The sequence below is a fragment of the Leptodactylus fuscus genome, chromosome 2, assembly GCF_031893055.1.
Source record: "Leptodactylus fuscus isolate aLepFus1 chromosome 2, aLepFus1.hap2, whole genome shotgun sequence".
NCBI lineage: Eukaryota > Metazoa > Chordata > Amphibia > Anura > Leptodactylidae > Leptodactylus > Leptodactylus fuscus.
The window spans coordinates 15,078,530-15,091,506 of record NC_134266.1 but is presented as its reverse complement, the minus strand read 5'-3'; the positions used below and the strand labels follow the sequence as shown (position 1 = coordinate 15,091,506).

At 45.5% G+C, this 12,977-nt stretch overlaps 1 protein-coding gene across 2 annotated transcripts in view; it reads left to right on the top strand.

The window, feature by feature from the left end:
* Positions 1 to 12,425, top strand: part of C2H21orf91 (chromosome 2 C21orf91 homolog) — a 29,745-nt gene extending 17,320 nt beyond the window's left edge. For both annotated transcript variants that reach the window (XM_075262557.1, XM_075262558.1), the window contains exons 3-5: positions 6,491 to 7,006; positions 9,934 to 9,996; positions 11,868 to 12,425. In XM_075262557.1, coding sequence (XP_075118658.1) covers positions 6,491 to 7,006; positions 9,934 to 9,996; positions 11,868 to 12,034 — 746 coding nt within the window. In that variant the 3' untranslated portion in view covers positions 12,035 to 12,425. The remainder of the gene's footprint in view (positions 1 to 6,490; positions 7,007 to 9,933; positions 9,997 to 11,867) is intronic.
* The last annotated feature ends 552 nt before the right edge of the window (positions 12,426 to 12,977 follow it).

The following is a 12,977-nucleotide window of genomic DNA, read 5'->3' as shown; positions in this document are numbered from 1 at the left end:
GTTGGACAGAGTTAGAAAAACATGGCGGCTTTTTACAAAAACATTCAACGCTTGACCACTGTTTATGTCTGGTTTTGCCGTTTAGGCTGCACATCGACTGCAATGCCAGGCACCACCAAAGGACAGGTGTGACACTGTTTCTGTAAGAAGGTATATATGTATTTCTAATTCTGGACAACCCCTTTAACAAACCGTTCCATGCTACTTGTCTTACCGATGGAACCCCCATGGTCTTGTGAATGAAGGGGCCTGGGGTACTTGAATAGGGCAGTGCTGTAGGTTCCTGCACAGGGTTTAAGGAGCGCTGCTCTGCAGGGGAAAAAAACAGGGACACAAAATAAATCACCGATCATGATGGCGTAGGCTAGTGATGGGAGCTGCTCCTTTTGATAGCCAGGGCTTTGGCATCCTGGTCGCAGTACTCTGCGTCTCCTCTTATCCCCTCCCTGGGGTTATCACTTTCAGAAAGTCAATTACAAGGCTGCCTCTGTAGTATGAAGAACACATTGTCTCCCTCCATCCATGTTGATTCATCAAGGCCATTACAGACTCATAGCCGTGCCCAGGCTGACAGCTTATATACGCATCCATTTGCTTACTTGTGATCTATGACACCACTACAATCATCTTGGTTTTCACAGCCCTACTTAGAGGGTAACTCGCGCCATCTCTTTTGCAGGCAGTGCATGGTCTTACTTGGCCAGTACTGATCCTGCCTTACCGCCTGTATAATAGTCTGGAGCTGCATTGGCCTAGTCCGCTTCAGAGATGTAATCTCCCAATACTACTTGCTTCTGCTAAGTTTCCACCACCACTTTTCCTTCCAATTTTGGCTAGCCCTGCCAACATCAATGGGTTCAGCCAGCTTTTCTCGTGTGTGTGTGTGTGTGTGTAGATAGATAGATAGCGGGATCGGAAATGTTCGGATTCCGATTAGAGATCGAGTAAATTTCACGATCGAGGTCGGAGGTTATTTCCCACAATGCTTGGCTACTGGCCAAACATTGTGGGAAAAGTTATAGTATCAGATGAGCGAGTACTATTCGAAACTCCCGTTTCGAATAGCTTGCACCCATTGGAGTGAATGGAAGTGGCCAGCATGCAGACTTTGCCAGCGTCCGGCCGCTTAACCCTGTGCGTGCCGGCTGCATCCAATTATTCCTATGGATTTACCGCAGCTTGCCACTCTTCTGCTTCGTCCTTGTTTTACCGTATACTCAGCTCTGCTACATCTGAGATGTAGCAGAGTCCAGTATAAGGCACAGCAGGGAGGAAACAGGAGAGTAGATAGATACTATCTACTCGCGAACTTCGCTCAACTTACCTGCACAGAAGTGCTGCCGCTCCCCGTTCTTCTCGCTCCTCATCTCTCTCATTGACATGCCTTTAGAGCGCCCTGTGCGCACCCCCGCCTCCCTAGACTAGTGTTAGAGATGCTGGGAGAAGGCGGGGCTTGTGGCTTAGGAGAGCCTAAGCCACAACAAGCACACAGTGCTCTGAAGGCATGTCAATGAGAGAGGACCGGACCAAGAAGAACGGGCAGCGGCAGCAGATCTGTGCAGGTAAGTGGACACCAGGGGGCTAAGTAACCGGGGGATTTTTTTTTATTTTTTTTTTATTTTTTAAACAATTTTTGGACTCCATGCTGTGTAGTGAATAGGATCGTTTTTAAAATCCGATCTTCAATTATTAAAAAAAATCCCATTGACTTGCATTGGGATCGGGTTCGAATGGAAAATGATCGTAAATCGGATTTTAAAAACGATCCTGAAATTTCAAGATCGGCTCAACCCTATTGAAGACCTATTCTAAGAATCATTGATCATTGATCATATCAATCACATCATCATTGATATGAGTACTCAGACCTCTTAAGTACTTGCCAATCACAGCGCCATAAGTTATATAGTGGCTGTACTTGATATTACAGCTCGGCCCATGTACTTGACTGGGACTGATCAGGACTTGTGACCAGTAAATGTGATGTCACATGATCTGTAAAGAGAAAACAACACTCGGGGAGTTCTGCTGCCTCTTCAACGATCTGGTCCATGGCGGTCAGGGTGTCAGACCCCCACTGATCTTTAATCGATGACCTATTCTTAGTTCACCAATTAAAAAGTCCTGGAAACACCCTTTTTAAGCGTCCTTTTGCATTATGGGTGCTTCAGTAAGATTTTAGGGGTTTGTCTGACAACAAGCTTGTCGACTGTTTCCAGTAAGAACCAGCAGAATGCTGTATTTATCTCAGAATCATGATATACATTGTAGCTGGAGATAAGGACAAGGTTATAGGTCATGAATCAGGGAGAGATGAGAAGGTACCGAAGGTTGTCCATGCTACATTGTAGACTATTCAGGGCATGGAGAAGGGGACTTTGCCTATTAGATTATTCACATCTAAAACTCTAGAAGAGGAGGGGGAGGCGAGAGCCCAGCTGGCCGCTGCTCGGCGGTATTCGTCCGCTCTCCACATAAGGATAAAGCAAGCCTCCAGATTTATATTTTAGCAATGTGCTATGAGCTGGAGATGCACATTCCATGCCGGGGGCTGAAATCTACAATCAAGCGAGAAATTCCTTCTTTTTTTTTTTTTTTTTCTTCCAATTTGCAACATAAGTTTTTTATCACAGCTGACCGGTTTAGTGACAAATCTGCCGGCTGCCTGTCTATTCCAATGTGCGAGTACAGCATTTAAGGAACATTCCTCCCATAAATAGAGGGAAAAAAAAAAAAATTCCCGGACCTATAAATCCCGCAGTCTTCTGATGTCTGTTTGGTATGGTAGAAGGTGAATTTCCAATAGTGACGACCACTAAGGAGGCCTAGGAGGCGGCTTCCCTATTCCTAAATATGCAACGGGGATGTGGGTACAGACCATACACCCAGACATATATACTGCATCCAAAGACCCATTACAACAGGACAAAGCTGTGTTATCTTTATGGGATTTACAGATATGGCATAGAGCAGGGACAGGAGAAGGAGTGCTGAGAAGGCAAGACCCCTTTAGGGGGCATTCACATGGGGCAAAATGGCGCGATTCTGTGCGGGATTGCCACCAGAATCCGCGTGGTTAAAAAGCCTCTCAATAGAGTCCTATAGGAAGGCTTTTTAACTGTGCGGATTCTGGTGTGCCTTGGCTGGGAGTGGACCTCTACAGCCAAGGCAAACACCTTAGAGAGCCTACTTTAAAGGGGTTGTACCAAGTTTTTTTTCAAAGTTATTCCCTATCGATGGAAGAGAGCCCCATTATTTCCAGCATTCCCATAGAGAATGAACGGAGCACTCGGGTGTATTCTTGGCCTGCTGCTCTATCAGCACCAGACCCTCATTCTCGCCATTAAGACCCCCCACAGATTACAAAGTTATTCCCTATCGATGGAAGAGAACCCCATTATTTCCAGCATTCCTATAGAGAATGAACGGAGCACTCGGGTGTATTCTTGGCCTGCTGCTCTATCAGCACCAGACCCTCATTCTCGCCATTAAGACCCCCACAGATTACAAAGTTATTCCCTATCGATGGAAGAGAACCCCATTATTTCCAGCATTCCTATAGAGAATGAACGGAGCACTCGGGTGTATTCTTGGCCTGCCGCTTTATCAGCACCAGACCCTCATTCTCGCCATCATTTGAGGTTTCCGACATTCAGACCCCCACAGATTACAAAGTTATCCCCTATCAATGGACGAGAGCCCCATTATTTCCAGCATTCCCATAGAGAATGAGCAGAGCAGTTGGGCATAGGCTTGGTCTTCCGCTCTATCAGCACCAGACCCTCATTCTCGCCATCATTTGGGGTTTCCAACATTCGGACCCCCACAGATTACAAAGTTATCCCCTCTCCTATCAATGGCAACTAACAACTTAGTAAACCCCTTTTAAGATATCTGATTCTCCCTTCAGACGTAACCAAGACCCCCCACCCTCTCGCCAGCATGGCGGCCAAGCATTGAGCTCCTCTCTGTTCTGGCTTATAAAGGGGGGGGAATCCCAAGTGAAGGGCATAAGAACAAGGCAGGAGCCAACTTCATTTAGGTGAGAGACTTATTCACTGGTCTCCATTTTAAGACAGGAGAACGCCAAGCATCCTATTAGGGTGATGAGTTTGGTACACAGCGGCGTTCGCTCGCAGTGACCTAATTTTTTCCTCTCTCTTCCTTCCTTTCAGACGTTTCATGTCCATAGTCCCTGTCAAGAATTTCAGCTCCTTTGCAAAATCGGCTAATAAGCATGAAATTAAAACATCCTCAATCCTATCTCGCCTCCGCAGTCCTTACCTGCTTTCAGAACAAGCCAGTTGTTTGGGGGAAAAAAGTCTTTCAAGATTTTTCAAATATTCTCACTTTAAGTCCCAAAACTGGAGCTTTTCTTAGGCAGGCGGGGGGCGATCGGCGGCCAGAAGTCTGTGTTGTTTGTATAAGAACATTTTACCTCTAATCTTCAGGAAGAATGAGGCTTGAAGTTAAGCTTCAAAAGTTTCGCCATTTTATATCGATGTATATTGTCGGACGTGTGATGTCCTCTGTAAGAACTTCAATGGTATGTCTTTACACATCACAGGTTACTGTATATAAAAGGAGGAACATTACATCTTCCATAGGAGATAAGACTCCAGCGTGATGAATATGGACGAGGACAGCTAAAATGAAATGGAGAAAATCCTAATATAAAATGTATCCATCATCTTGTAAGAAACGAGCTGAAATTAAATGGGTGACCCTATTAAATGCTATGGAACAGGATTCTAAATGAACAGAGTAGGTAGGAATGGCCCCCGATATGTATTTAATATGTGACTATTCGACCCCATGGCCATTAATACGAGAGTTGCCGCTGTGATCAGCTGATCGCCACCTGTCTGGATGCCGGTGGACTGCTGAGTCAGTTTTAACACAGTGGCCACTAGAGGGGAAATGTAGTATTACATACAGTCATGCAGATATATATATAGTAAACATGGCAGGTTATTTCTGCTAAACTATGGAAGAACAGGGGCAACATGGTGGCTCATGGTTAGCCTTGCAGCACTGGAGTCCTGGATTCGAATCCTGCCAAGGATAAACATCTGCAAGGAGTTTGTATGTTCTCCCCATGTTTGCATGGATTTCCTCCTATACTCCAAAGACATACTGATAGGGAAAAATGTACATTGTGCCCTATATGGGGCTCACAATCAAAAAAAAAAAAAAAATATAGAAGAACTCCCATTCTCTAGCTCACTTGGCAGTGGAGTCAGAAGGCCAAACCAGCAACTGGACTCCTATTTTTTCACAGTCCGGCTCCAATCCAGTGTTCAGACACAAGCTGCAAAAGTCAGTGATCGAATTGATGTGATATCCAACTAATTATGCATCTAATTATGTAATATCAATGATACATTTATTTATCTATCAGTGAATCTATTAGGTGTTGTATGCAGTTATTGTTAATTGAATATTTAATAAGAAGCTTAAAGGGGTTCCCCAGGGAGTGAGTTAACACTTCCCCTGGGGTTCTACTTGTGACGAACCTTGGATTTCGGGGCTGGTTCTGACCCTGGGTTATGTGACCAGACCCTGTTCCCGAGTCTCTCAGTTTCCTCTCCTGTGTTCATTGCAAGTTAGTTGCACTATGGTGGTTAGTGGATAGCAAAACCAGCCCCAGTAGTACAGGTCCAGGTGAACTAGGGAGAGGAGGGCGGCCGAGGATCGACCTGGGGAGAGGAAGGCGGCCGAGGAACGTCCTGGGGAGAGTAGGGCATCAGAGGATCGACATGGGGAGAGGAAGGCGGCCGAGAAGGGACCTGTGGAGAGGAGAGCGGCAGAGGAGGGACCTGGGGAGAGGAGGGCGGCCGAGGATCAACCTGGGGAGAGGAGGGTGGCCGAGGATCGACCTAGGCAGAGGAGTGTAGCCAAGGATCGACCTGGGGAGAGGAAGGCGGCCGAGGAGGGACCGGGGGAGAGGAAGGCGGCCGAGGAGGGACCGGGGGAGAGGAAGGCGGCCGAGGAGGGACCTGGGGAGAGGAGGGCGTCAGAGGAGGGACCTGGGGAGAGGAAGGCGGCCGAGGATCAACCTGGGGAGAGGAAGGCGGCCGAGGAACGTCCTGGGGAGAGGAGGGACCTGAGGAGAGGAGGGTGGCAGAGGAGGGACCTGAGGAGGGCGGCAGAGGAGGGACCTGAGGAGAGGAGGTGGCCAAGGAGCGACTTTGGGAAAGGAGGGTGGCTGAGGAGTAACTTTGGGAGAGGAGGGCAGCCAAGGAGCGACTTTAGGAAAGGAAGGCAGCCAAGAAGCAAATTTGGGAGAGGAGGGTGGCCGAGGAGCAACTTTGGTGTCAGGTACTGGAGAACTCTTTTAAATAAGTCAATCACTAGTGGTAAAAATGGCCATCCCAAGTCTTTTGCCAATAGTATATGTCTGAGGTGGACTGTCATGCCTACATTTATACTTGCATGACAGTCAATGTCATTTCTGTCCATGTGATCTATTCTATTTATTTATTTATAGGAGTAGCAAAATCGGATCTTCTGCACAGCCGATCATTACGAGGGCACAAGGACTGCTTTGAGAAGTATCACCAGATTGCAAACCAAGACTGTTCCCGGTCCAAGCTCACCAAGAGCCCCTACGAGGAAGTAAAAACTCTTTTCAGCAAAAAAATAAACTGGATTGTCCAATACGCACAAAACAAGGATTTATATTCCGATTCAGAGTGTTCCAAACCTGCTCAGCACAAGCTTTACAAGTTCAGACATGTGAATGACAGGAGTCTGATCCCCCAGCACGACTCGCAGGTTCCCAAGTATTCCGAAAAGTGGTTGGACACGGGGGCTGGAGGTATATCCACGTGTGGAAAGGAGAACGGGAGGGATTTCAGCGTGAGCGTGCTGCAGAATTCTGCAACGTTCTGCCATAGTCAGCTGTGGCCGAAAGCCTGCAAGGACCAAAAGCCTGATGAAAACTCTAACCAGCCATCTGGACCGAAGGTTCGGAGAAGATACCAGCATTACGATAAAGAAGAATGTAAGTGTTAACAGATCAATGAGGTTATAACAATTTTTTTTTTTTCTTCTTTTAACCAAAAGCCAACACCTGTCCTCACCAGCTGTGTGTGGTATTGCAGCTCAACCCCATTCAACAAACAGGCAAGGTGCTGGTTTCTGGGGAAAATTCCTTGTTTGGTATTGTTGCATGAGGCCATGTTTCTTCTGTTTTAAAGAGCTTTCACCACCTCCACCAATTCAAGTTTGCATCGGTTAATAGGCGCTGCTCCACTGATTCCAGCACAGTAGGAATTTTCTCTCTAGCCCCCACCATTCCTGAGCAACATGCGTAGTTAGTTTTGGTGTCTACATAGCTCATCAGTGTTAGGTGGGCGGGGTCAGGCAGGGGGTGTGATTCAGAGCTCCAATCAGAGGCAACCAGTGTCCTGACACCGCCCTCCAGAGTGTAACTAGCCTATCAGGCACCAAAACTAACAGTATTGATTGCTCAGGAATGGTGGGGGCTATTGTAAAATTAAAGCTGTGCTAGAATTGGTGGAGCAGCAGCTATTAATAGATATAAAGAACTGGACTTGTTTTAAAAAAAATTCTTGGTGTGGGATGCATAAGGATCAGGATATCTTCCCGCCTAGAAGGGAGCTCCTAAAGTATTGTCATTCCAGCTCTGTCTTGGTGGATTATTCCGATCTCTCTACGGCAAAGGACAACACAAGGTGACATCTGCCATGAAGCCTCGCAGCCTTATTAGCTGCCCTAGGATGTTTGCTGTAGAAAATGTCTCTTGTGACTGACGGGAAGACAAATAGACAGCGACTTGTGTGGCGAAGAATCCTCCAGATGTAGTCTTATATTTCTAGGTTCATGTTTGAGTCATACAGGGGATTACTATACAAGTGTAGATTTGTGGTCTCCATCTTGGGGGGGGGGGGTCTCCTGCTTGCCGTAGTCTTTGCCTAATTCAGGATATTGTAATGACTATAGACTATGTATTGGTTTATAGAGAATAAGGCGGCGTTGTGTAAAGTTGAGCAAACGCCTTAGACGAACGTCGGTCAAGACTCGCAATTTCAGCGGGATCAGCCGGCCACCTAAGGCGTATGGAGTGTATGGAGGGCAAAGAAGGATCGAATTTGTTCCCCAACCTTTTGTGCTTAGGCGAGATAAGTCTTTGAGAGAGGTGTATGGTATCTGGAGAGGTATCTTTTCTCCCCTGTGCCGTTGAGAACACATGTCTGTTCATCTGAATCGAGTGCGCGTGTTTTTGGGGAGCCAGGAGTAACCAATATGAGCAAAGCGTTTCGCCAACACCTATCTAAGGGTCCATTCGCATGGAGGAAAATGATGAGGAATTTGGTGTGGAATTTTCCCCGCTGAAAAAAAAGCCTCCTATTGATTACCATTCATCAATTTTTGACGAAATCCTAGAATCCTATACAGTGTTGGCCAAAAGTATTGGCCCCCCTGCAATTCTGACAGATAATACTCGGTTTCTTCCAGAAAATGATTACAAGCACAAATTCTTTGGTAATATCTTCATTTATTTTGCTTGCAATGAAAAAACACAAAAGAGAATGAAAAAAAAAAAGTCAAATTATTGATCATTTTACACAAAACTCCAAAAATGGTCCGGACAGAAGTATTGGCGCCCTCAGCCTAATACTTGGTAGCACAACCTTTAGATAAAATAACTGCGAAAAACCGCTTCCGGTAACCATCCGCACAATCTTGCGTTGAAATCTCTCGTCAATGTTTCTTTTCCATCCACATCTAGGGAGGTTAGCCACAGGGCCATGGGCTTTACACTTCTTGATGACACTGCGCACAGTAGACACAGGAACATTCAGGTCTTTGGAGATGGACTTGTAGCCTTGAGATTGCTCATGCTTCCTCACAATTTTGCTTCTCAAGTCCTCAGACAGTTCTTTGGTCTTCTTTCTTTTCTCCATGCTCAATGTGGTACACACAAGGACACAGGACTGAGGTTGAGTCAACTTTAATCCATTTCAACTGGCTGCAAGTGTGATTTAGTTATTGTCACCACCTGTTAGGTGCCTCAGGTAAGTAACAGGTGCTGTTAATTACACAAGTTAGAGAAGCATCATATGATTTTTCAAACAGTGCCAATACTTTTGTCCACCCCCCTTTTTTATGTTTGGTGTGGAATTATATCCAATTTGGCTTTTTTACAATTCTTTTTGTGGTTTTCCATTGAAGACAAATTAAATGAAGATAATAATACCAAAGAATTTGTGATTGCAATCATTTTCTGGAAGAAATGGAGTATTATCTGACAGAATTGCAGGGGGGCCAATACTTTTGGCCAACACTGTAATTCTCCCATTCACAGAGACCTGACCCTGAACATAAAGGAGAGGCAAATTTGGTAAACTAAATGGACCATTGGTTTAGCATTCAAAGTATGGCTGATAGTCCAAGGGTTGCTTAATAAAAAATGCTCAAATACTTCTTTCTGGCCTCTTCTTTGTCTCCCTGGTCCATCCACCTGCCCACCATCTACTTAGTAGTCCGTGTGCAGAGTATTGCAACTACCCTTGAATGGGACTAAGCTGCAGTAACCCCCTAGAATCGCTACCTAGCATGCAAGTACATGGACCAGGCACTAGTGCTTGCCCAAGTGGCTGGTCACCAATGGTGGTAAGAGATGGACCCTCACCAATCTCTAAGGACAGGCCATGAATTTTAAGGAACACATTCGAATCCCTACCCTGCACTATTATTGACTTTGGCTCCCACAAGCACCCCTAAGAAAACCCAGTCGGTCCTCTATAATTTCCTTCTCCTGTATAGACGCTGTAGCCGTACGCCATTGCGAACAGATTCCAGCCGGAGATTTTATTATCAACTTTTTGTTGTTGGATGTTTTCAATTACTTGGATTACTGCGGTGATGGTAATTGATTTCTGTATGTTTCTCCCTCGCTTGTAGTGAGCGCGATGAGCGGAGAAGAACTGGGACGTATAAATGAACATCTCCTCCGGCAACTGCAGGGTAAGTCTCAATATCGGATGACTGGCGCGTCCTCTGGAGATCACTAGGATTCTGCTTTGTGCGGGTTACGTTGCCCTTATCCCATGTGCCTCCACGAATTTACTAGATTGGTGTGTTTTGTTGCTGTTGTGTTCCCCCCCGTCTATTGGCTAAAAAAAAAACAACTTGGCATGAAATCAATATGTCAGCAAGTGCGGCTCGACACTTCCGTGGCAGCTGCAGATGTGCGGTAATGTAAGCTGCCGGCTAAGTATAGGTTACAGTAAAGCTTATCAGCACTTGATGGTATTACAGTCTTATTTTTAGACTCCACTTTACAAGCTCGAATAGATTTAACGCTATTAAGTGGCGTATTTTACTTGGCCCAACCATTTCGTAAAACAGGCTGCGATTCATAAATGCATTAGGTCACGTGCTTGGGAAATCGTCTCGTCTTTGAGTCCAGATACCGCCTGTTAAAGGGCACGTCCTTATAGGCCAGGGAATAACTGGGGCATGTTGGGCACTAGAGGGGGTGGGGGTCTTACAGAAAGGAGTCGGACTTCCATTAATTAATATGCCCCAATCTGTTCTTCTGCCGATTTCTGTTGCTTTAGACCGCGCGGAGCCAGATGGACTCGCAACTGGTCAGTGGTGTCACCAGTTAAACATGCCCTCACTGGGTTATCCTGGCCCCTAGATGTGGCCGTATGCCACACTTGGTATCCAATCATTTCTAAACCCAAACATTCACACAAATTAGTTCAATCCATCTTTCCCCCATCACCCATGATGGTACCCAGAGAGAGGATCCGCCCCCAGAAACCTATTATTATTATTATTATTATTATTATTGTTTATTTATATAGCACCATTAATTCCATGGTGCTTTACATTTGGGGGTTACATAAAATTCACAAAATATACAGGTACATATCATACTAACAGTGATCGGCTGGCACAGTGGGGTAGAGGGCCCTGCCCGCGAGGGCTTACAATCTATGAGGGAAGGGGGTAGAGACAGAAGGAGAGGGGGAGACTGTACAGATGGCGGTGCGGTGATAGTGTTATTGGGGGGTGTAGGCCTTCCTGAATAGGGGAGTCTTCAGGGCCTTCTTGAATCCTGTGATTGTGGGGGTCAGTCTTATGTGTCGTGGTAAGGAGTTCCAGAGTATGGGGGATGCAGGAGAGAAATCTTGGAGATGGTTGTGTGAGGAGCGGATGAGGGCAGAGCGGAGTAGGAGGTCATTGGAGGATCTGAGGTTACGTGTGGGCAGGTAGTGGGTGATGAGGTCAGAGATATATGGAGGGGACAGGTTGTGGATGGCTTTGTATGTTAGCGTTGTATGTTACCTATGGTACAAAAAGTTGTAGAGGGGAGACGTATGTGCCTGGCTTGGGGTAGGCTTATCCAGGTGCATAAGTAGAGTTGGTCCTGCCTGGTAGGGGTTGCCCCCTGTCCTTCTAGCTATGACCTGGTCTGGAGTCTGTCTCGTCCCCCAACTACAAGCCGCTGGTGTTCCAAACGTGGGCGTTCCGATATCCATGTTGTGTCGGCCCTACTTTAGGAGGCCTGCAGGGAAACACATGGAGTTTCTGGTGGGATGACCCCTGACCATGTCTATTGTAAGCCCACCACCACCTAGCGAGGCTTATCAAAGACAAATTTGAGAAGGTGCGAAAGTCCCACGTGGCCTCTCATCCCTCCCTTGGATGCTTTCAGATGACCTCTTTGTGTCTGAATCATTGTTGTCCCCATTGTGTTATTGCTTTGATAAAAAAAAATTACAATTTTGTGAGAACCAAAAATGGAGCATGACGTTGATTTGAGGCACTTGACAATTTTACAATGAAGTCCAAATTTGCTAATTTTATTTATTTTTGCCCCGTAGATGTTTTTGAAGACCTCAGTTGTGCTCTCCAGGAAAAAGATGCCCTGTCCTCGGAGCTCCACGTTCGTCACATCGCCATCGAACAGCTGCTGAAAAACTGCTCAAAACTGCCATGTCTCCAGATGGGACGGACAGGGATGAAGCTCAACATGACAATCAAAAACTAGAGGACGGGACTCCGACCTGCACAAGGAACACTCCGACGGCCTTCGAGTAGATCTCAAACAGCTGTGTTTTTACTTTCTCCAAGAAGTGATGAACTTGGAATCTTTTTGGTTGACGATTTTTTTTCTTCTCTTGTTTTTCTATTAAAAACCATTCCAATGGGGTCGATTGGAAATTGGTCCGTTGTTGTTTTCCCACCACATCCGCCTGGGATAGCTTGAAACTATAAACTCCATACGCAATAGGAGGATGACTACAGTGAAGAAGGGCTGTGCCCGTCACCTCACCAGCTAGTGTCGTCCACCAAGGTTCTCTTTTGGGTCCACCATCTAAGTAGGCCACTTGTCTTATCAAATCCCACACATTAAGGCAATAATTCCAACTTTTGCAACTTGGGGGGGGGGGGGGGGGAATAAAAACAAAATTTCAGATGTTTTTTTAAAAACTTAACAGTATTGTGACAAATCATGAAGCTCTTGTGCCTATTTGTAGAATTTTTGGACTGAAGACCGCGGCAGATAATGGCGTTATTTCTATAGACTTATTTTTTTTTTGTTGTATATTGTTCTTCCAAGAAACGGCTTTTGTCTCTGTAACTTTTGAGAACCTTGCAATTTGCAGAGGATGGACTGTTCCTTCAAAGACAAAAAAAAAACAAAACAAAAAAACAAAAAAAAACTGAAAAAAAAAAAAAGAAAAAAAATAGAAACCAAAAGTCACCATTGCTTGAAATGCTTATATTGTATTGCTAGAAACTTTTCTAAATGTTTACAAGACGTCTTTTTACGATCTACTGTTTTTTACAAAAGAAATATTTTGGGTACTTTTTAATAGTTCTATATATAAAATGAAAAATTTTGCTTCGTGTATGTATACCGCTTTGCACACGTTATTACTATGTCTGACAAGTGGGGAGGTTTGGTTACAGTGTTCTTGTTTTTGCAT